Below are 20,725 nucleotides of genomic sequence, written 5' to 3'. Positions count from 1 at the left end.
CTCTTCCATGAATGAATGGATATAGAAAATGTGGTACACTTACACAATTAGCTATTTTTCAGCTGTTAAGAAATGAGATAATAAAATTTACAAGCAAATTTTTGGGGCTAGAAAAAAGATATTCCCAAGTGAAGTAACTCCTAACTGAAAGGAAAAGCATAGTATAAATATGCTTATATGTAGATATTACTATTATGTCTTCAATAATCATGAAAATATTTGTATAACCACAGAGATTAGGTTTGGAGTTAGGGACTGGTAGGAAGGCAAGATCTCACTAGGAAAGATGGCTATGAGTGGATGGGGAGAAGTTAAAACAGAAGGATCAATTGGGGAGCATGAGTGAAGTGGAGTGCTGTGGAGGAAATAAGGGTTGGCACTTAAAACTAAAGGCCATTTGAGGGTTTATAGGAAACCTTAAAATTGTAGAAGAAAATATATACATATATGTATGTGATCAAAATGAAATCAGGAAACAAATAATCAAATGAGCAAAAAACAACAAAAACGGTAGACTGAGCACCATCTGGACATCGCCAGTCACGAAGGAATCATCTGTTTACAGCTTATGGAGTAAATGGACAAAAGGGCACCCAAGAGCACTCATAAACAAACTAGGCTATTGCCAAGACCTTTAATCACAGCACTTGGGAGGCAGAGGCAGGCAGATCTCTGTGAGTTCGAGGCCAGCGTGGTGTACAGAGGAAGTACCATGAGAGGCTCCAAAAGGTAAACAAAAGAATCCCTGTTTCGAAAAACCAAAAAAAAAAAGACCCTATTACTGAAGACAACACCTGTACATCTCAATGAAAATTGATAAGTCCAGCTTGTATCAGCCTAGAGCTTTCCCCACTCCTGATGAATGCTTATGCCACTGGAAAATACTCTACATGCTATCAAAGGAAAAAGGTAAACACTAACCCAGATACAAACCCTTTGATCTACAGAGGTTCCTGAATGCAAGATACGCTAGTGCAATAATGGCCCAAACCTTGTAGGACTACCAACCAATATCTGATTGGAGTCAATGAAATGGAACCCATCTTTGACACTGCCTAGGTTGTCAAGATTATGAGGCCAGGTAGACCAAGGACCTAGAAGAAAACCAAATGTTCTTGTTCTGAAAAGTAATCTAACAACAAAAGGACTCCTAGGAATTCTGCTGTACTTACAGATCAATTCTTATTCATCCATCATCAGATCATCTTCCTTCTCCAGTAGATGGAAATAAATACAGAGACCCACAACTGGACAATGTGCAGAGAATTAGAGACCTTGAAACACTCAGTGCTAAATGTGATATAGCTACCAATTCCCTCCCCTCAGAGCTCAAGGAAAACTGGAAGAGTACAGAAAGATTTTAGATGGCATGATGAACAGCGAAAAAACAAGGTCTTCTAAACACAGTGGTACCAACTGCAAGTATCAACTCACAGAAACTGTGGCAGCATGGACAGAGTCTTCACATGGCTGGACCTAATGAGGTCTCAGTGCTGAGAGAGGAAGTGGACACAAGCCCATATCCTTAATCCAGAAGCTATCTCCAATTGATAACCACACACAAATGAAAAATTTGTGGTTTTTGACAGAGTATAACAGGGTATACAAACCACTCTTATCGCTAGGCCCCATGCCCAACAGTAGATGGCCACCACAAAACAAACTCAATGTCAATGATTATTTTTGGATTTTGTTGTTATTGTTGTTGTTGTTGTTGCTTTGTCTCACAATGCTTTGTCTAGTCTTTTTCTTTGCTCTTCTTACCCTATAAATCTTTTGCTTATAAAATATGGTTTCCTGTTTTGTGTTTTTAGGGATTTTCTCTGTGGGTCATTGTATGTCTCTGTATCTATATGGGTTTCTTCTGCTTTTTCATTGACTCTGTTTTTTTTTTCTCATTTGTTTATTTTGTTCTATTTTGGTTTATTTGTTTTTATTTTATTATTACTTTTTTAGTTTTAGATGTCTGTTTGTTTTCTAATGTGAGAGATCAAGAAAGGATGCAGATTAGGCTTGGTGGGAAGGAAGGTTGATCTGGGAGAAGCCAGCAGAGAGGGGAATCTAATGAGACTATATTGTATAAAAGATCCATTTTCAATAAAATGACAACAAAGACAAAGAAATAGTTGCAAAAATATAATTAAGCATGAAGTTGAAAAACACGAAGATTAGGCTGATCTTAAGGACAATATCAACAGATACTGTGAAAAGCAAGTTCTCTTCTACCTAGAAGGGAAACAGGAAGAGGCAATACTTGAAATTATTTTTAAAACTCTTTGTTTTGTCCTATTCCATTTTCTTTGTTTTTATCTTTACTATGTTTTCTTAGTTGCATGTTTGTTTTCTAATGACAGATGACAGATAGCAAGAAAGAATGTGGATTTGGGTAAGTGGTGAGATCGGGAAGATCTGAAAGAAGTTGGAGGTGGTACCAGTAACCAAAAAGGAGAAGGAGGAGGAAGAGGAGGAGGAGGAGAATCTACTTTGATATTTTTATCTTACTCAGTCATAATGGGTTAATATCAAGAAAACAGACAACAAATGCTGAAAAGCTAGTGGAATCGGGACCCTTCATCAATATTTGAAAGGTTTCAAACTGGTGGGGTCAGTGGTAGAAATGAGTGTGGACAATTCGCAAAAATATTAATTAAATAAGTCTATCTTGTGACCCAGCTATACTATCCAGTTGGGTTACACAAAGGACATTGACGTCTTCTTCAGGTACATTTCCTTGGTTATGTTCATTGTTGTTCCATTCACAATAATAAGGAAATGGAAGCAGCCTAGAAATCCCTCAACTGTTGAATAGGTAATGAAAATGTGGTACATATACATAATCTAATTCTCTTCAACTGTGAACAGAAAATGAAATTTGTAGATAGATAGATAGATAGATAGATAGATAGATAGATAGATAGATGATAGATAGATAGATGATAGATAGATAGATAGATAGATAGATAGATAGATAGATAGATAGATAGAACTGTAAAATATTATGCTGAATGATGTAACCTAGAACTAGAGAAACAAATACTTTTATCTGTGAACCCTAATTTCAAATTTTTTTTTCCAGAAAATTTTAACAGGTTTATTTATAATTGTTATAAAGTTGAACTGTTGAAATGTGTTCACTGAAACATTTTGCTTGCATTAATGCTTTACATCTTGCATTTATATTAAAAAATTCACACACAAATGAAAATGGAAAAACTGCCAATACCTGATTTCTGTCCCCTATTTTTCCACTCGCAATCATATACTTAGGTACCTTTTGACCCCATGGAAAAAATATCTAACATTCAGAACTACTGATAACAGGAAGAAGAGGAAAAAAAATTTTGAGAATGAAATGTTTCCCCTCATAGTGGACTCTTAAGCACGTTCTCCGCGTATGCGGCATGCTAGCTGGATATCTTTTGGCATAATTGTTACACGTTTGGCATGGATAGCACACAGGTTGGTATCTTCAAAAAGGCCAACCAGATAGGCCTCACTTGCCTCCTGCAAAGCACCAATAGCTGCACTCTGGAAGCGCAGATCTGTTTTGAAGTCCTGAGCAATTTCTCGCACCAGACGCTGGAAGGGGAGCTTACGAATCAGAAGTTCAGTGGACTTCTGATAACGTCTGATTTCACGCAGTGCCACAGTACCAGGCCTGTAACGATGAGGTTTCTTCACCCCTCCAGTAGAGGGCACACTCTTGCGAGCGGCTTTAATAGCCAGTTGTTTCCTGGGTGCTTTACCACCGGTGGATTTGCGGGCAGTCTGCTTTGTACGAGCCATGGTATGGGCACCTCCTTACTTACCCCCCCTTCTCCTTCGGCTGGAGCTCTGCAAGCGAGAGGCGGCGCTGGCGTGAGGGAGCGGCGGCGGCGCGGCGACGGCTGCGAACACAATTCTAATTTCAAATTTTTTGATGTGAGTATATAACTTGGAGTAACTACTTAAGCCAGGAAAGTAGGAAGGGTTTGGAATGGGGAGTTGGGGGGGGGCAGCAAAATCTAGAGCTAGAGTAGTATGGCATGAGTGCTATGAAGAGTTAAAGAGGGAAGATCAGAAAGAGGAAGAGAATTTAACCGGTGAGGGAACAATACAGAGACAGAGGAAAGAAAGACAACAAAAATAACACCAAGAATGTTTGTAAATGCCATAGGAAATACTGTTTTGTAAGCTTACTTACAAATGCATTGCGTGTGTATGTGCGTGCATGCACGTGTGTGTGTGTGTCTGTGTGTACACATAGTTTAAAAGGAATTACACCACTACATAGGATGACAATGCTCCCGTAACAACTGTAGACTCTGTAACCTAATCTCCAGTGCTTAGTAAAGGAAAATGTCCTTTTGAGTTGTTAGTCAAGGATTGTCTAAGAGTCTCTGAAAATGATATATGCTGCTGTCATTGGCTATACCTGCCTCCCAGAGCTTGAAAGTGAGTACCTATTGGTGACACCAGACACTTTGGACATAGGACATGGAAGCATTAAGCTGGAACTGATCTGGAAGACTCCTGCTGACAACCAGCTTTCATAATATCCCAAAGGAGAAAGCAAAAGCAGTCACTAGTCCTATCCAGCTGTAGGGGCTATAAACTGTAACAATGACTAGCCTAGTAAGATCTTTAATGCTGCCACAGTAATGTTACTGTTCTATTGCTGTGAGAAGAGTTCATGATCAAGGCAACGCTTAAAAGAGAAAGCATTTAATTGGAGACTTGCTTACAGTTTCAGAGTTTAGTTCATTATCATCATATTGGCATGTCATAACTCTGGGGTAGTAGGTGAGAGTTTCTTTGGAGTCCACAAGCAGAGTGAAAGAAGCCTGGGCAGAGCATGGGCTTTTGACACCTCAAAGCTCAGGGCCTCCAATAAGGTCACACCTACTAATCCTAATCCTACCAAAGAGTTTCACTCCCTGATTACTAAGTATTCAAATGTATGAGCCTATGGGGACCATTCTTGTTCAAACCACCACATTCATAACTTGGTGTCAGTCAATAGCTATCTGATTTAACTTAAAACCCATTCAATAGGTGGGGATTCATTCCTGGTGCTTTAAACCTTGACATGAACTAGAAGCTAGACATGAACAGCATGAGCTAGAGAGTTCATAATTCCTAGAGGAGAACCTAATACTATAATTTACTAAATGTATTTAGTTTTAACATAACCAAATGCATGCATTTATAATGCAACCCTTACATCTAAGGTTTACAAAATATCACAGAGGAGGAGGCGGCAGAAAGTAAGAGAGAACCAGGACACCAGCAGAGAGGTAGTGTCCTCTAGACATGAGGGGAAAGGTACGTGCATGAACTCTCAACAATACGGTTGCATAAAGTAGCCCTGCACAACAACCACAGGATCCCACATGCCAATGTGATTGTGGAACATTTTAGAAGTCCCTGTTTATAAATGAAGATATGGGTAATCAATGATTACTGAGAGGGAGATTCAGTTTATTCCAAGAGTTAGCTGAGGTATCTAAGCTCAAGTGATCAGACCTAAACACGTACACTAGACTCACCAGGTTTTATACACAGACAGACATGTACACGTGCATGCATGCACACACACAGTGCTTCTTGGAACATCTTATAAAGAAATAGGTTCACCTTTTTATTTTTGAGCTTCTTATTTAGGACTTCACTGTCCCCAAAACAGCCATGTGATAAAGCCCAGTCATTATTCAATATTGCTTTAAAAAGGAAGAGCCTACTGGAAGGAATTTATGTTATTGGGGACATTCCAGGAGTATATGTCTGGAATCTGAACCTTCCTCTTCTCTTTCTTTTGAATCTTGGCCACCATGATGTGAGTAGTTCTTCCACTACATGCTTGTACTGTGTTCTCACATGTCTTGTGTGACAGGGCCAGGGAACATGATTTGGAACCTCTAATAGCATGAGTGAAAGTAAATCATCTTCCTTTACATACGTTTATCTCAGGTATTTGTTGCAGAGTTGGAAATCTGGCTAATAAAATACCCATTTTGTTCTTTTCAATGTATTTAGCCTGAGTGAAACACTCAAAGCAAATTTGTTGGATTGTATTAGTGTCTAATATACATTTTTAATATATGTTGAGCAACACCCAAATGAGCAATATCAAAATACAAGCAAGAAAATGCAATCGCCCTTTTAACATTTTTCCATGAGAGTCTATATTTAAAGGTTAGCTGGCAATGACTTCATAGAAACTATAAATATTTGTATACATTCAGTCCTACAGATGGATCCCCTGTGAAACATCATTAAATAAGAACTTATATTGTAATTGAAATTTTATTTACTCTAGAATCAAGCTTATTTTGTGACTTTTTTCTGTCTCTCAAATTACAATAAATAGTTATTTACTTCCTTGTTTTTAGTGAAATGATTATAAATGGGCAATATGGGAGTATTTTTCCTTAGATTCCTTGACTTGTTTTTGTTGGGCTGTGAGCCAAGCCATGCTTACCTTTTTAATATTCTTACTAATTAGTCCACACAGTGCTGTTATTGCTCATTCGGCTCTACATTTGGAATGAGGAACCAGCACTGATTAATTATCTCCAATGCTATTTGTCAGGTTTCATCATTAATACAAAATATACTGCAAATCTTGGAGGATAGGCCATTTTCTAAGGTCTCCTCATTAAATGTTAGTGCTCCTGCCTAGACATGGTCCCCTCTCTACTGAATAAAAGCAGAAGGTTGGGTCCAAAATGTCAGTCCTATGTTGTCCAGCATCTTATTTTTTTGCCTTTGAACTTTACCAAGAACATTAAGCTATTGTAAGAATTATATTATTTTCAGAGTAGTAGAGGTGATAAATTGAATATACTGTCTTCCTTTTGGTATGAGAATACTGAAGCCTGGAAAGGTTAAATGAGTTATTTAGGTTTTCTGTCAAATATCAGTACTCCTGATAAATTTGTTCTTTCTTATTTATGGGATATTTTACTGCTGCTCCTGGATTGAGCAGTTTTAAGGAACTTAGAAGAAAATAATTAACAAGCTATTTAATCTGTAATTTATAATTCATGATCTTTAAAATTTTTATGCAGGATCCTATTATGTGATGCAGCATGATCTCAAACTTGCTATTTAGCCCAGGCTAGCCTCAAGTTTAGGATCCTTAGTCTCACCTTTTCAAGCCTAGGGTTATAGGCATAATCTGTGACACTTCATTTCTTGATCATTTTCCTTACGGACTAGAAGTACTAGAAGCACAAATACTTTTAAGTCATCTTATTGTTATTGTTATTTTAGCACCACATCTGCATAGGACTTTAGAATAGAGTATTTTTACCAAAAGAAGACAATGAATGGTAAACAGCTGGTGAAACTTTACCATGTAACTTATAGATTCACCTGTTGTTCTGAGTCCTTACTGGCAAACATGTAAAAAATTAAAGCTGTTTTTTTTGTTTGTTTGTTTGTTTTGTTGGTTGGTTTAGTTTGGTTTGGTTTTTGAGACAGGCTTTCTCTTTGTAGCCCTGGATGTCCTGGACCTCACTCTATAGACCAGGCTAACCTCTAACTCAGAGATCTCCCTGCCTCTGCCTCCCAAGTACTGAGATTAAAGGCAAGTACCCCCATGCCCAATTTAAGAACTAAAGCTGTTTGTTTGATTTTGAATCAAGGTATATTCCAGATTATGAAGGCAATGTTATGAGTAGCACTCAAGTATTTCAAATTATGACCTACAAAATCCATTTGTTAATATTTTGACCAACCCAAACACATTAATCCTATATTCCTTTTAAAAAATATAACCTGGTGTTTCTGTTCTGCATTTCTTGAATTTTAAAAACAGACTAAAATTAAAGTATAGAGAAATATAATCCAAATGTTGATGAATGTAGAAAGTCATGGTCATTTTACAATGTATCTCAAAGATTACTAGAACAAATTTCTGTTATTAACAAAATGTACAGGTTAAGTGACTCTCCTTTTTATTATGCCATATAAATTACTCCTACCCTTGTGTATTTTCATGAGAATAATCTTTCTGGAAGATGCAACTAGAGACAGAATTAGTGAGGAGGAACATCTGGGTCAAATTTTAAAGAGTTTATGAAAAGCTGGGTAAGATATATAATTTTATAGTATTTACTATACAGAGAGTTTAAAGATTGGAAATAGCTTTCAAGCTATAATATTTTGCCAAATAAACTTCAGTACTGGCCATTGAGGCACCATAAGCAGTTCTTCCATGGAGAGAAGTTGGAAATGTAGTTCTACCACTTGTTAATTTTTTAATGTCATCATGATCTTTGCATTGCACAGAAATAATCTTATCCATACTTTTTCCTTTTTATAGGAATTTGATGGTGTAGACAATTGTAGCAACATTACAGCTGTTCCTACATGGAGAGGAACAGCTGTGTTCTCCTACAGGTAGTCAGTACCATGAAAAACTTAATTCAAACAGCTGCCATCTAATTAAAACATCATAAGATCTTTTTGTCTTTCCTTGAAACTACTGAATTTACATATTCCAGATACTGCTAGGAAAAAAACCCATAAATTGATGCAGAGCTTTAGAGTTTATACTTATTAATAAGCCAATAATCTGTTAATAGTTGAAACCAATCCCTTGTGACAACTTTTAAATTGAGAATTTATTCAATTTTAAGGCAGAATAACTTTTACTTTTCCAGATTTTGGATCAAAATTCTGTTTTGTTTAAATTTGTTATTCTGAATGATTTCAGGATCATTGGGTATTGTTATCAAGAAGGTTGATGTTCTGTACTACAACCCATCCCTTAATGTCTCTTTGCTTAAGGTACATTTAATATCAACCTACTATGTAATGTTAAGCTATTTTAGCCACTTACCTATTTTCAAATTTTATACTTAATTCTGCTGTGAGCTTTCATGTCACATGTGCTCTCTTTACTGTGGTTGTGGCTTGGAAGCCTGTAGACTAGAGCCCTAAACTTTACTTTCTGTTGTTTCTCAAGGTGAGGGAGAGCAGAACATCAGAACGTAAGACCATTTTGGAAGTTCATTTCTGCATGCAAACATTCGGTACTCAGCATTCAGTGCTGTTTCTAGATGCATCTGTTTACCCTTTAGCAGTTCAGTGGTTGTTCCAGACACAATGACTCATCTACAGGATTTTAGGATGGCTTCCTCTTCATTACTGTGCACCTTCCCTGGCCTTAGTTTCTGAAGTACCATGCCTTCCTTTGTTTTCCCTTTTATATGTTGAACATGTGCATTCAATTACCAAAAGAAACATTTTGTGTGGAATACCTTTCAGTTTTATTTTCTTGGGTGCCACATGATTAGCACTGCCTATATATATATATATATATATATATATATATATATATATATATATATATATATATGGATTAGTGAGTTGAATATAAAGGTGGCCACTAGAGTAGAATTTTCTAACATGACTTGTCTTGAACATAGTAATAAGTTCCTAACAAGTGAAAAATGGCCACTTTTGTGTAAGAAAAAAAAAAAAGGAGTGATTATATTCATGACCTGTTTTAACTTGGGATGGGATTTTGTAATACAATATAATGGTAGTTTTTTTAATATATGAATATCCTCTTTTCCTAACACTGTTGAAAAGAGACCTCTTTCCTTATTTAATATTTTCATGCTTCTCATTATTACATGCATATGAGATGTAGGTGCCTATGTATGGATATGTGTATGTGAATACAGAGGGTGACAAGTAGTTGTAAGATCCACAGTTTGGGTACTGGGAACCAAATTCAGGTACTCTGTAAGATCAGCAAGTGTTCTTAACAATAAACAATCTTTCCAGCCCCTAGAACTAAGTTTTAAAATATAATATTTTTAAAACAAGTTTTAGTTCAGGTTGGTGGATCACCATAAGTAATCCTGATGCAGAGAACGCTATGAAATCTGGTGTTATTTATTTTTTCAGACTTTTCTTATTAATTTTGCATCGATATATCCTTTATCCACAGTTCTGTTCTGTTCCATTGGTCTAAATGTCAGATTTTATTTCATACTGTTTGAGTGATTGTAACTTTGTAATATAGTTTGAAATAGTGGAATAAAATGTCTCCATCAATATTCTTTCTCCTGATTGCTTTAGAAAGAAAAGGCCATTACGCTTCTATGAAATTTTACAATGTTTTATGCCATATCTATGAAAAATGACACATATTTTTGTAAAGATTGCACTGGATTCAGATATTGCTTGTAATGTGGGCATTTTAACAGCACACGCTTTTCTAATTCATGAACAAACAATTTTTATTGATATCTTACAGTTTTCCATGTAAAAATCTTTCACTATTTGAGAAAATAAAGTCATGGTATTTTATTCCTTTGATACTATTGTAAGTGAGAAAGTTAGAGGGTTTGTTGTTGTTATTACTGTTTTTTTGTTTTACATGTATAAATGGTTTGTTGAAACACTGGGAAACTTCTATGTTGATTTTGTGTCTTGAAACTTTACGAAACATATTTCATTAATTTTAACACTTATTTTGGGGAAGGTTTTAAGATTCACTACATACAAGGTCATTCATCTATAAACAAAAATGATTTCATTTTCCAATATAGATGTATTTTATTTCTCATATTTTTGATTCTGAAATATTCTTGGATGAGTGGCCTTTTATTAGATGGTAGTGGACTTGTTATGGGCTACACTCTAGGGAAAACTAGCCCTCCCTCACCCAGCAGCTGACAATTGCCAGTAACTCCTTGGCTTGAAGTGGGACTACATCAACCCTCTTCTCCTTGCAAGGATACGTTCGGATGGGTATTTGCTAGATCTTGGTTATGTCGTCACAACCATGGTGAGCTTACATATGAAGCTGCTCTGCTGTGTCTAAAACATAGTTTCTTTGTTGTCATCTCCCACCGCTGGTTCTTACACTCTTTCTACCCCCTCTTATGCAATGACCTCTGAGCATGTGGAAGGAAGTTTGTGGTACAACAGTGAGGTTAAAAAAAATAGACACACACTTGAATAGATGAGGGAGGTAGTACACGTGGGGAGAGTTGGGAGAAGAGGAACAAATATGATCAAAATTCATTGCACAAAATCCCCAAAGAGCAATCAAACACATAAATACATAAAAATAATTTCTTTAAAAGAAAAAGTCACCTTTTATGACATTCTATTTCACTGTAACCTGTGGATTTACAGAATTCCATGAAATACTCAATGTGTGTTATCATTTACAACTTTTTGGACTTAAACAATTTGCTGTAAAACAAAATTTGCACTTCTTTGGGGTCTTGGTCCTGCAATATAGTGAACAGTCTAACCATGTAACAGATTAGCCAGCAGAAGTTGGTTTTGTTAAAAGTTGGAAAGGACTAATATTTTATTAGTCCACATCATGTGCAGCACCAATATCAATACCACCAACATAACCAATGAAATTGGCATACTAAATATAAAGACTGAAATTCTTTCAGTTGTAAATCATCTGTGGTATCATCAATATGTGAATGATTACATTATCTATATTTTCCATGCTATCCAAATATGCTTTGTTTTGTAATTTATTTTTTATTAAAACAATGTAATTATTTGAGATTTTTTTTGTAGATCAATCAATGAGGAGACAAGACTTGTTTAGGCAACAAAACACAAGTGGTTCAAATGAGTTGTCTAACAAGTGACTAATTACTAAGCTTATATTGGAACCTTACTAAAGCTTCAGAGCAGAGACACCTATATATAATTAGTTATAGGTAAGCTAGCAAGTGTTGTCCACATTATGTGATATGTTCAGAGAAACTCATTAGCAGTCCTTGTATTAGGCATCACTGTGCAGAAACCACTTTAGCATATTCTCAAGGGCTTAAAAAATAACCATATCCAAATAACTGGGTTTCCTCACAAAAGGATATTTAGGAACTTAATTTTGGTCTTAGAAGTACTTTAATGAGAAATAAAGTATAATTAGCAATCATAATTCTTAATGATTTTTATCCTTCTAAAACAGTGAAAAGCATTACTTTGTTTACAGCAACTAGCTATGCAAAATGGTTGCATCTCTGGAGAGTCAAGATTCTGATGCTTTAATTAGTGCTTTGATTGCTTCCAAGGCAATTTGCCTACATCAGTAAATAGATTATGTAAGTGGCAGCTAATTTTATAGAAGTAGGAAAGTTGCTTGCTTGGGTACAGGTAGTGATTATGGACACTAATAAATAAACGTTCAAAGAAAATTTCTACTCTAAAAAGCTCTCTTTAATAAAAAAATAATTAAAATTGATAACTTGGGAGTTTACATGAAAAGGTTTAAAGTGTCTGCTTTATTCAGAATGGACTTTGGTACCACAAAGCAGATATGGGACATAAAAACCTTTCACCTGCTGGGCCAAATACTTCATGACTATTCAAAAACTTTTGTACCTACTAGAATTTCAAATAATAGCACATTGACGTTAGTGGTTGTGTCTCTGTTTTCTTATAACAGGTAAACCATGTCTTAAAACTCCTCTCCTTCATCTTAAATTATTGAAAGTCAGTTCAGCTACAAGCTTAAAATGGTGGTAATTCTTCTCTATATCTAGGATATGCTGAAAATATATGGTAAATTAATAATTATACTGTATTTTATTTTTAACATATTTATTTATTTGTTTATTTGAGTGTGTATGTGCATGTGTGTTTGCTTGTATGTGTGTGTGTGCGTGTGTGTGTGTGTGTGTGTGTGTACACGTGTGTGTGTGCGTGCACGTGCATGTGTGGGTGTGGATGGGTGTGGGTGTGGTGTGCATATTCATGTGCAAATACATGGGCAACACTGAGTGCATGTAGAGCTCAGAGGACAACTCTGTTGGGAGTTTGTTTTTTCTTCTACCATGTGGGTTCCAGAAATCAAAACCAGGTCCTCAGGCTTGATAGCATACATCTTTGTCTTCTAAACCATCTTGCCAGCCTGATTTTTAAAAATCATGTTGGATTTATTTAAAGGATTTTCATAGAAACTCTAGATCTCTAAGTGCCTACATACAAGTCAGGTAGAAAGTCCTGATGAGTCAATTTTGAACTCATCCTTAATAAGTTGATGGTGCCTTGACTTGGTACTTCTTGCCTTGAGAATTTACAGCAAATGCATTTTTGATGTCATGCAGGGTGACACATGCCAATAATCCCAAAACAGAAGAGTCTGAGACCAAAGGATTTTGAGCTCAAGGCAGCATGGGAAAAATAATGAACTATAAGACAATCTGCATTATATGGTGAAAATATGTTTCAAACTATATAGCTCCCATTGAAATTTTACTAGTTTACATTACATAATTCTATGCTATATTGTATTGCTTGCCTGAGCAGACTAAAATAAGTAAGAAACTTCTGAGTCCTTGAAAAAAATTACCAAAATATAGCAAACAATCTTATAAAATATATCTTAACTTTTATTCTATGATAGAATAATTTGTATCTTTATATAATTTATTTTGTTGAAATTTGTATGTACTATAATTTGATAGCAGAATTAACTAAGGAATTCTTTAGCTCACATTTTATTATTCAGTTACATTTTATCATTTAAAGCATTCCTTTCATTAACTTGTAACCAATCATTTTTATACATTACTTTCATTCTATTTAAATTTTACATTGTTTTTAAATTTAACACTTTACAGTTTGACCAAACATAACTGGACATAACCTGGTTATGATCCCAAGTCCCTCATATGAAATTTATTAATACCCTGGTTTTTTATCCTGATATAGCTTAAGCAGTTCTATGAACTATAACCACTTGGTTGCCAGTCCTTGCATTAAGTTGTAACTTGTACCTAGATTTAAACATGATGAATCTATATAAACAGAAAATTAGAATAAATGAATATTTGTATGTGTTGCTGCATGATTTAAAATCATCTTTATGTTTATTTTGATGGTATCTGCAAGAACAATTTGCTGGCCATACAGAATGATTTGGCTCCTTTATTGTTCTATTTTTGAGGCATGGGGAATGGGTTAATTTTAGCTAACAGTTCCAGGAAAGTCAAGAGAATGAATACATGTAAGCCTTATGCTCAGTTTGCCATCTCCACAATTGAGGACTCAAACTTAGGGAATGGTGCCACTCACAGTGGCTGCTGAGTCTTACCACATCAGTCAGTACAATTGAGACAGTCTCCTACAAATGTGCCCACAGGCCAATCTGATCCCACAATTCCTCATGGAGACCTTCATCTCAGGTAGTTCTAGATTGTGACACATTGACAAGCTACCTATCACAGCTCTCATAGTTAGAGTCTATTCTTAAATGTTTTTTTTTTTTGCATTTTTTTTAAAAAAAACTTCTTTTATTTATTTTATACGCCAACCACAGATTTCCCTCTCATCTCTCCCCCGACTCACACTCAGCTAACCCACCTCCTGATGCACTCCCACACCTCCTCCAAAGACTGAGGACTAACATGAGTAGTCAACAAAGCCTGGTACATTCAAGCCCCTCCCCACTGCATCAAGACTGAACAAGGCATCCCACCATAGGTAATGGGCTCCAGAAAGCCAGCTCATGTACCAGGAATAGATCCTGATCCCCTGCCAGAGGCCCCTCAAACAGACCAAGCTACACAACATTCTTCCATATGCTGAGGGCCTAGTCTGGTCCCATGCAGGTTCCACAGCTGTCGGTCTAAAGTTAGTAAGTTTTTACAAGCTTAGTTCAGTTGTCTCTGTAGATTTCCCCATCATGATCTTGACCCTCCTTGCTCACATAATCCCTCCTCCCTCTCTTCAACTGGACTTCGGTGCTCAGCCTGCTGCTTAGTTGTGGATCTCTGCATCTGCTTCAATCAGTTACTGGATGTAGGATCTATGATGACAGTTAGTGTATTCACCAATCTAATTACCAGGGTAGGACAGTTCAGACTTCTTCTCCACTTTTGCTAGTAGTCTAATCTGGGGTCAACCTTATGGATTCCTAGGAATTTCCTTAGGACCAGGTTACCCCATAATGTCTCCTTCTATCAAAATATATTTCATTGCTATCCCACTTCGTACCTCCCCCCAACTTGATCATCCTGTTCGCTCATGTTCTCATCCCTCATTCCTCCCCTCTACAACCTCCACTCCCTCATCCCCAGTTTATTCATAGATATCTCCTCTATTTCCCCTTCCCAAGGCAATCCATTTGTCCCTCTTAGGGTCTTCTTTGTTTCCTATCTTCTCTGGAGCTGTGGGACATAGTCTGATTATGCTTTGCTTTACATCTTGTATCCACTTATGAGTAGGTACATACACCATGTTTGTCTTTCTGAGTCTGGGTTGCCTCACTCAGAATAATAGTTTCTAGTTCCATCCATTTGCCTGCAAATTTCATGATATCATTGTTTTTATAGCTGAGTAATACTCCATTGTATATATGTACTACATTTTCTTTATCCATTCTTTGATTGAGGGGCATCTATGTTATGGCTATTATGAATAATGCAGCTAAGAAATTGTTGAACATAAGTGTCCTTATGGTATGATTGAGCATCCCTTGGGTATATGCCAGAGTGATATCATTGGATCTTGAGGTAGATTGATTCCCAATTTTCTGAGAAGTTGTCCTACTGATTTCCATAATGACTAGATAAGTTTGCACTCCCACCAACAGTGCAGGAGTGTTCCCCTTGCTCCACATCCTATCCAACATAAGCTGTCATCAGTGTTTTTGATCTTAGTTATTCGGACAGGTGTAAGAGAGTCATTTTGATTTGCATTTCCCTGATAACTAAGGATGTTGAGCAATTCCTTAAATGTCTTTTGGCCATTTGAGATTCTTCTGTTGAGAATTCAGTGTTTTGCTCTGTAGCCTTTTTTTTTTTTTAATTTGGATTGTTAGGTATTTTGATGTCTAGTTTCTTAAGTTCTTTACATATTTTGGAGATCAGTCCTCTGCCAGATGTGGGGTTGGGGAAGATCTTTTCCTGTTCTGTATACTGTCATTTTGTCTTATTTATCATGATCTTTGCCTTACAGTAGCTTCTCAGTTTTAGAATGTCCCATTTATTATTTGTTGTCTGTGCTACTAGTGTTATATTTAGGAAGTGGTCTCTTGTACCAACATACTCTAGGCTATTTCTGACTTACTTTTCTATCAGGTTCAGTGTAGAACAATTTATGTTGAGGTCTTGATCCACTTGGATTTGAGTTTTGTGCATGGTGATAGATATGAATCTATTTGAAATCTTCTACATGTAGACATCCAGTTATGCCAGCACCATTTGTTGAAGATGCTTTCTTTTTTCCATTGTACAGTTTTGGCTTCTTTGTCAAAAATCAGGTGTTCACAAGTATGTGGATTAATGTCAGGGTCTTCAATTCGATTCCATTGGTCCACATGTCAGTTCTTATGCCAATGCTACGCTATTGTTATTACTATAGCTCTATAGTAGAGCTTTCAGTAAGCAATGATGATGCCTTCAGAGATTGCTTTATTGTAAAGGATTGTTTTAACTATCCTAGGTTTTTTTTTTCCATATGAAGTTGAGAATTGTTCTTTCCAAGTCTGTGAAGAATTGTGTTGGGATTTTGATGGGGAATGCATTGAATCTGTAGATTGCTTTTGGTAAGATTTTCATTTTTATTATGTTGGTTCTACCTATCCATGATCATGGGAGATCTTTCCATTTTCTGATATCTTCTTCAGTTTCTTTCTTCAAGGACTTAAAGTTCTTGTCATACAGCTCTTTCTCTTGTTTGGTTAGAGTTACCCAAAATAAGATATTACAAAAAATAAGATATTTTTTATTATTTGTGGCTAATGTAAAGGGTAATGTTTCTCTGATTTCTTTCTTGGCCTGTTTATCCTTTGTATATAGGAGAGCTACTAGTTTTTTGTTTGTTTGTTTGTTTGTTTAGTTAATCTTGTATCCCGCAATGTTACTGAAGGTGTTTATCAGTTGTAATAGTTTCCTGGCAGAATTTTTGTGTTCACTTATATATACTGTCATATGCTGTGGGATGGTCTGTATGTCAAATGTGTTGCTCTGATTGGTCAATAAATAAAACACTGATTGGCCAGTAGCCAGGCAGGAAGTACAGGCAGGACTAAAAGAGAGGAGAACTGAGAGAACAGGAAGGTGGAGGGAGACACTGCCAGCCGCCATGACAAGCAGCATGTGAAGATGCTGGTAAGCCATGATCCACGTGGCAAGGTATAGATTTATAGAAATGGGTTAATTTAAGATATAAGAACAGTTAGCAAGAAGCCTGCCATGGCCAAACAGTTTAAATAATATAAGCGTCTGTGTGTTTATTTTATAAGTGGGCTGTCGGATTGTCGGGGCTTGGAGAGATCTGGAGAGAAAACTCTCCAGCTACAGTCATATCATCTGCAAACAGCAAAGGTTTGGTTGATTTCTTTCCAATTGTATCCCCTTGATTTCCTTTTGTTACCTTATTGCTCAAGCTAGAACTTCAAGTACTATATTGAATAGATATGAGGAGAGTGGACAGCCTTGTCTAGTTCCTGATTTTAGTGGAATTGCTTGAGTTTCTCTCCATTTAATTTGATGTTGACTGTTGGCTTGCTGTAAATTGCCTTTATTATGTTTAGGTATGTTCCTTGTATTCCTGATCTCTCCAAGACCTTTTTCATGAAGGGGTGTTTGATTTTGTCAAAGGATTTATCAGCATCTAATGAGATGATTATGTGTTTTTTTTTTCTTTAAGTTTCTTTATGTGGTGGATTACATTGACAGATTTTTGTATGTTGAATCATTCTTGCATCACGAGGATGAAGCCTATTTGATCATGGTAGATGATTTTTTTATGTGTACTTGGATTCAGTTTGCCATTTATTTATTTATTTATCTATCTATTTATTTATTTATTTAGCATCAATGTTCATGACAGAGAATGGTCTGTAATTCTCTCTCTTTATTATATCTTTGTGTGGTTTGGGTATCAGGGTAACTGTAGCCTCATAGAAAGAGTCTGGCAATGTTTCTTCTGTTTCTGTTGTTTTATAACAATTTGAGGAATATTGGTATTAGCTCTTGTTTTAAATTTTGGTAGAATTCTACACTGAAACCATCTGCTGCTGGACTTTTTTTGTTTGGGAGACTTTTTAATGACTGCTTTCTATTTCCATCAGAGTTATAGGTCTATTTAAATTGTTTATCCAGTCTTGATTTAATTTTGGTATGTGGTACCTATCCAGAAAATTGTCCATTTCTTTTAGATTTTCCAAGTTTGTGGAGTATATGTTTTGAAATCTGACCTGATGATTGTTTGTATTTCCTCATTGTCTGTTGTTCTGTCTCCCTTTTCATTTATGATTTTGTTGATTTTGATATTCTCTCTCTACCTTTTGTGTAGTTTAGATACGGGTTTGTCTATCTTGTTGATTTTTCTCAAAGAACCAACACTTTGTTTCATTGTACCATTCTCTTTGTTGCTATTTTATTGATTTCAGCACTCAATTTGATTATTTACTGGCATCTACTCCTCCTGGGTGACTTTGCTTCTTCTTGTTCTAGAGCTTTCAGGTGTGCTATTAAGTTGCCAGTGTGATAGTTCTATAACAACTAGGTAGGCATTTAGAGCCACGAACTTTCCTCTTAGTACTGTTTTCATCGTGTCCCATAAGTTTGGGTATGTTGCACATTTATTTTTATTGAATTATAGGAAGTCTTTTATTTCGTTCTTTATTTCATCCTTGATCCAGTGGTGAATCAGTTGAGCATTGTTCATTGTTCATCTCAGGGAGCCACTCTTGGTCCAATCCACACTGGCAGTGTTTGTGTCTCAGGGAGTTGCTGGGGCCTTGGGGGGGATGGGTGTGTTTTAGGGACAGAGTGGGACTTGTAGATTGCAGGGCCAAAAGAGGGATGGTGCTGGACCTCCCCACAGGAGTCTTGCCTGTTGTCCTGCAACTGGGGCTGCAATGTGTGTGAGTAGAAGGGCACGGATATTACCCTGGGCCTAGGGCATAGCAGCAGGGTGACAGGCTAGGAAAACAGTGTCTCACCTCTTGGTCCAGTTGGAGCTGGCAGAGTCTGTGTCTCAGGGAGCAGCTATGGTCTCAGAGAATGGCTAGGTTCGGGGAATAGAGTGGGGCTTGTAGATTATAGGGTCTGATGTGAGGGTGGTAGTCAGTCCTGCCTTCAGGAGTCTCGCCTGTCGGCCTGCAACTGGGGCTGCAATGGGTGGAGGTCTGTGGGCACCATTTATGCCTCTGGGCCTAAGGTCTAGAGGCTGGTATGACCAACTAGGAGAACAGTGACTTACCTTCTTTATTGTTCTTGCTTTATTCTATTTTCTTTTTAATAACTTGATTTTACCTTCCTCTCATATCTGTTTTCTTCTGATAGTGGTTTCTAATGGGGAAAAGTTGGAAAGTCTAGAGGTAAATAAATTTTGAAATGACACTGAGGCCATATTGATGCTGAATATCTAAGAAAATCTCAATATGAATCATTTGAAGAAAGCAGGCACATGTGATTCCCTCTCCATGTCTCTCTTTTCCCACCTTTTTCTCTTTTTTTTCTTTGTGTATACATATTCATGTTTGTGAAACTGTGAGGGTGTGTGAATGTAAAGGCTGCAGGCTGACTTTAAGCACCATTCCTTGAGAGTCATCAATCTTAGTTTTCTGTAAACTTGTTTTATTTTATTATTTAGTTCTTCAAGAACTTCATACATGTATATAATGTATTCTTGGTACTCTTCCTCAGTCTCTCTTATTTTCCTCCTGTCTGTCTCTATTAATAGCCCCTTGTGCCTACCAGGGACATGGCTTTTGATTTTTTGCGGGGAGGGACCAACTTAGTTTAACCAGGATCATCAGTATGATTGGAATGATTGGAGCCTGGTGAGGTCACCAGTAACTTCACAACTGAAAGAAATGACTAACCCTCTCCCTCAATCAACTCATAGTTTAGCTGTGGCTGCAACAGCTATGTCTTCTCCAGAGGAGGATTTTGCAGTCCTTCTTCCTGTTGTCTGGATGCTAAATTCTTTCCACAGCACCTTCCACTAAATCCCTGAGCCTTGAAGGAAAAGGCATAAACATGACTGAGTGCTCATATTTTACATATTCTCAACATCTTGGACAACCATGAATATGCATTCAACACCACTCAATGATAAGAGAGACTTTATTGATTAAGGCTGTGTGTAGCATTTGTCTATTAGTACAAACATATTTTTTACAAGGTGGTTAAATGCTCAGTCATTTGATGAGATTTCTAGCATGACAATTAGGGTGTTTGGCCATCCTATCACCAGAGTAGGTCAGTTCGGGCTTTCTCTCAGCCATTGCCAGTGGTCTATTGTGGAGATATCTTTGTGGATTTCTGTGGACCTCTCTAGCACTTTGCTTCTTCCTATTCTCATGTGGCCTTCATTTATCATGATCTCTTATTTCTTGTTCTCCCTCTGTGTTCTTGATCCAGCTGGGATCTCCTGCTCCCCTAAGCTGTCTTTCCCTCGAACCTTGCCCTTCATTTCCCCCACTCACATCCAGGTTGTTCATTTAGATCTCATCCATTTCTCTGTCATTTGGCAATCCCTGTGTATTTCTTAGGGTCCTGTTTTCTAGGTAGCCTTCCTGGAGTTGTGAGTAGCAATTTAATCATCTTTGTTTTACATCTAGTATCCTCCTATGAGTGAGTACATACACTCCTATGAGTGAGTACATTCTCTTTCTGAGTCTGGGTTACCTCACTCAGGACGATTTTTTTCTAGATCCATCCATTTGCCTGCAAACTTCATGATGCCATTATTTTTCTCTGCTGAGTAGTATTCCATTGTGTAT

At 36.8% G+C, this 20,725-nt stretch overlaps 1 protein-coding gene across 1 annotated transcript; it reads right to left on the bottom strand.

Annotated features, from left to right (window-relative positions):
* Positions 1–3,069: 3,069 nt before the first annotated feature.
* Positions 3,070–3,896, bottom strand: LOC102928841 (histone H3.3A-like). Its single transcript, XM_016004253.3, has one exon. The coding sequence runs from the start codon at positions 3,784–3,786 to the stop codon at positions 3,376–3,378; it is 411 nt and encodes a 136-aa protein (XP_015859739.3). The 5' UTR covers positions 3,787–3,896; the 3' UTR covers positions 3,070–3,375.
* Positions 3,897–20,725: the final 16,829 nt, after the last annotated feature.

Source organism: Peromyscus maniculatus, chromosome 22 (assembly GCF_049852395.1).
Source record: "Peromyscus maniculatus bairdii isolate BWxNUB_F1_BW_parent chromosome 22, HU_Pman_BW_mat_3.1, whole genome shotgun sequence".
Lineage (NCBI taxonomy): Eukaryota > Metazoa > Chordata > Mammalia > Rodentia > Cricetidae > Peromyscus > Peromyscus maniculatus.
The sequence above is the reverse complement of the archived record's forward strand: the minus strand, read 5'-3'. Positions and strand labels throughout refer to the sequence as shown.

What these genes read in the sequence shown, in the direction of transcription:
- LOC102928841 (XM_016004253.3), bottom strand. Translation starts at nt 3,786, where the DNA reads ATGGCTCGTACAAAGCAGACTGCCCGCAAATCCACCGGTGGTAAAGCA.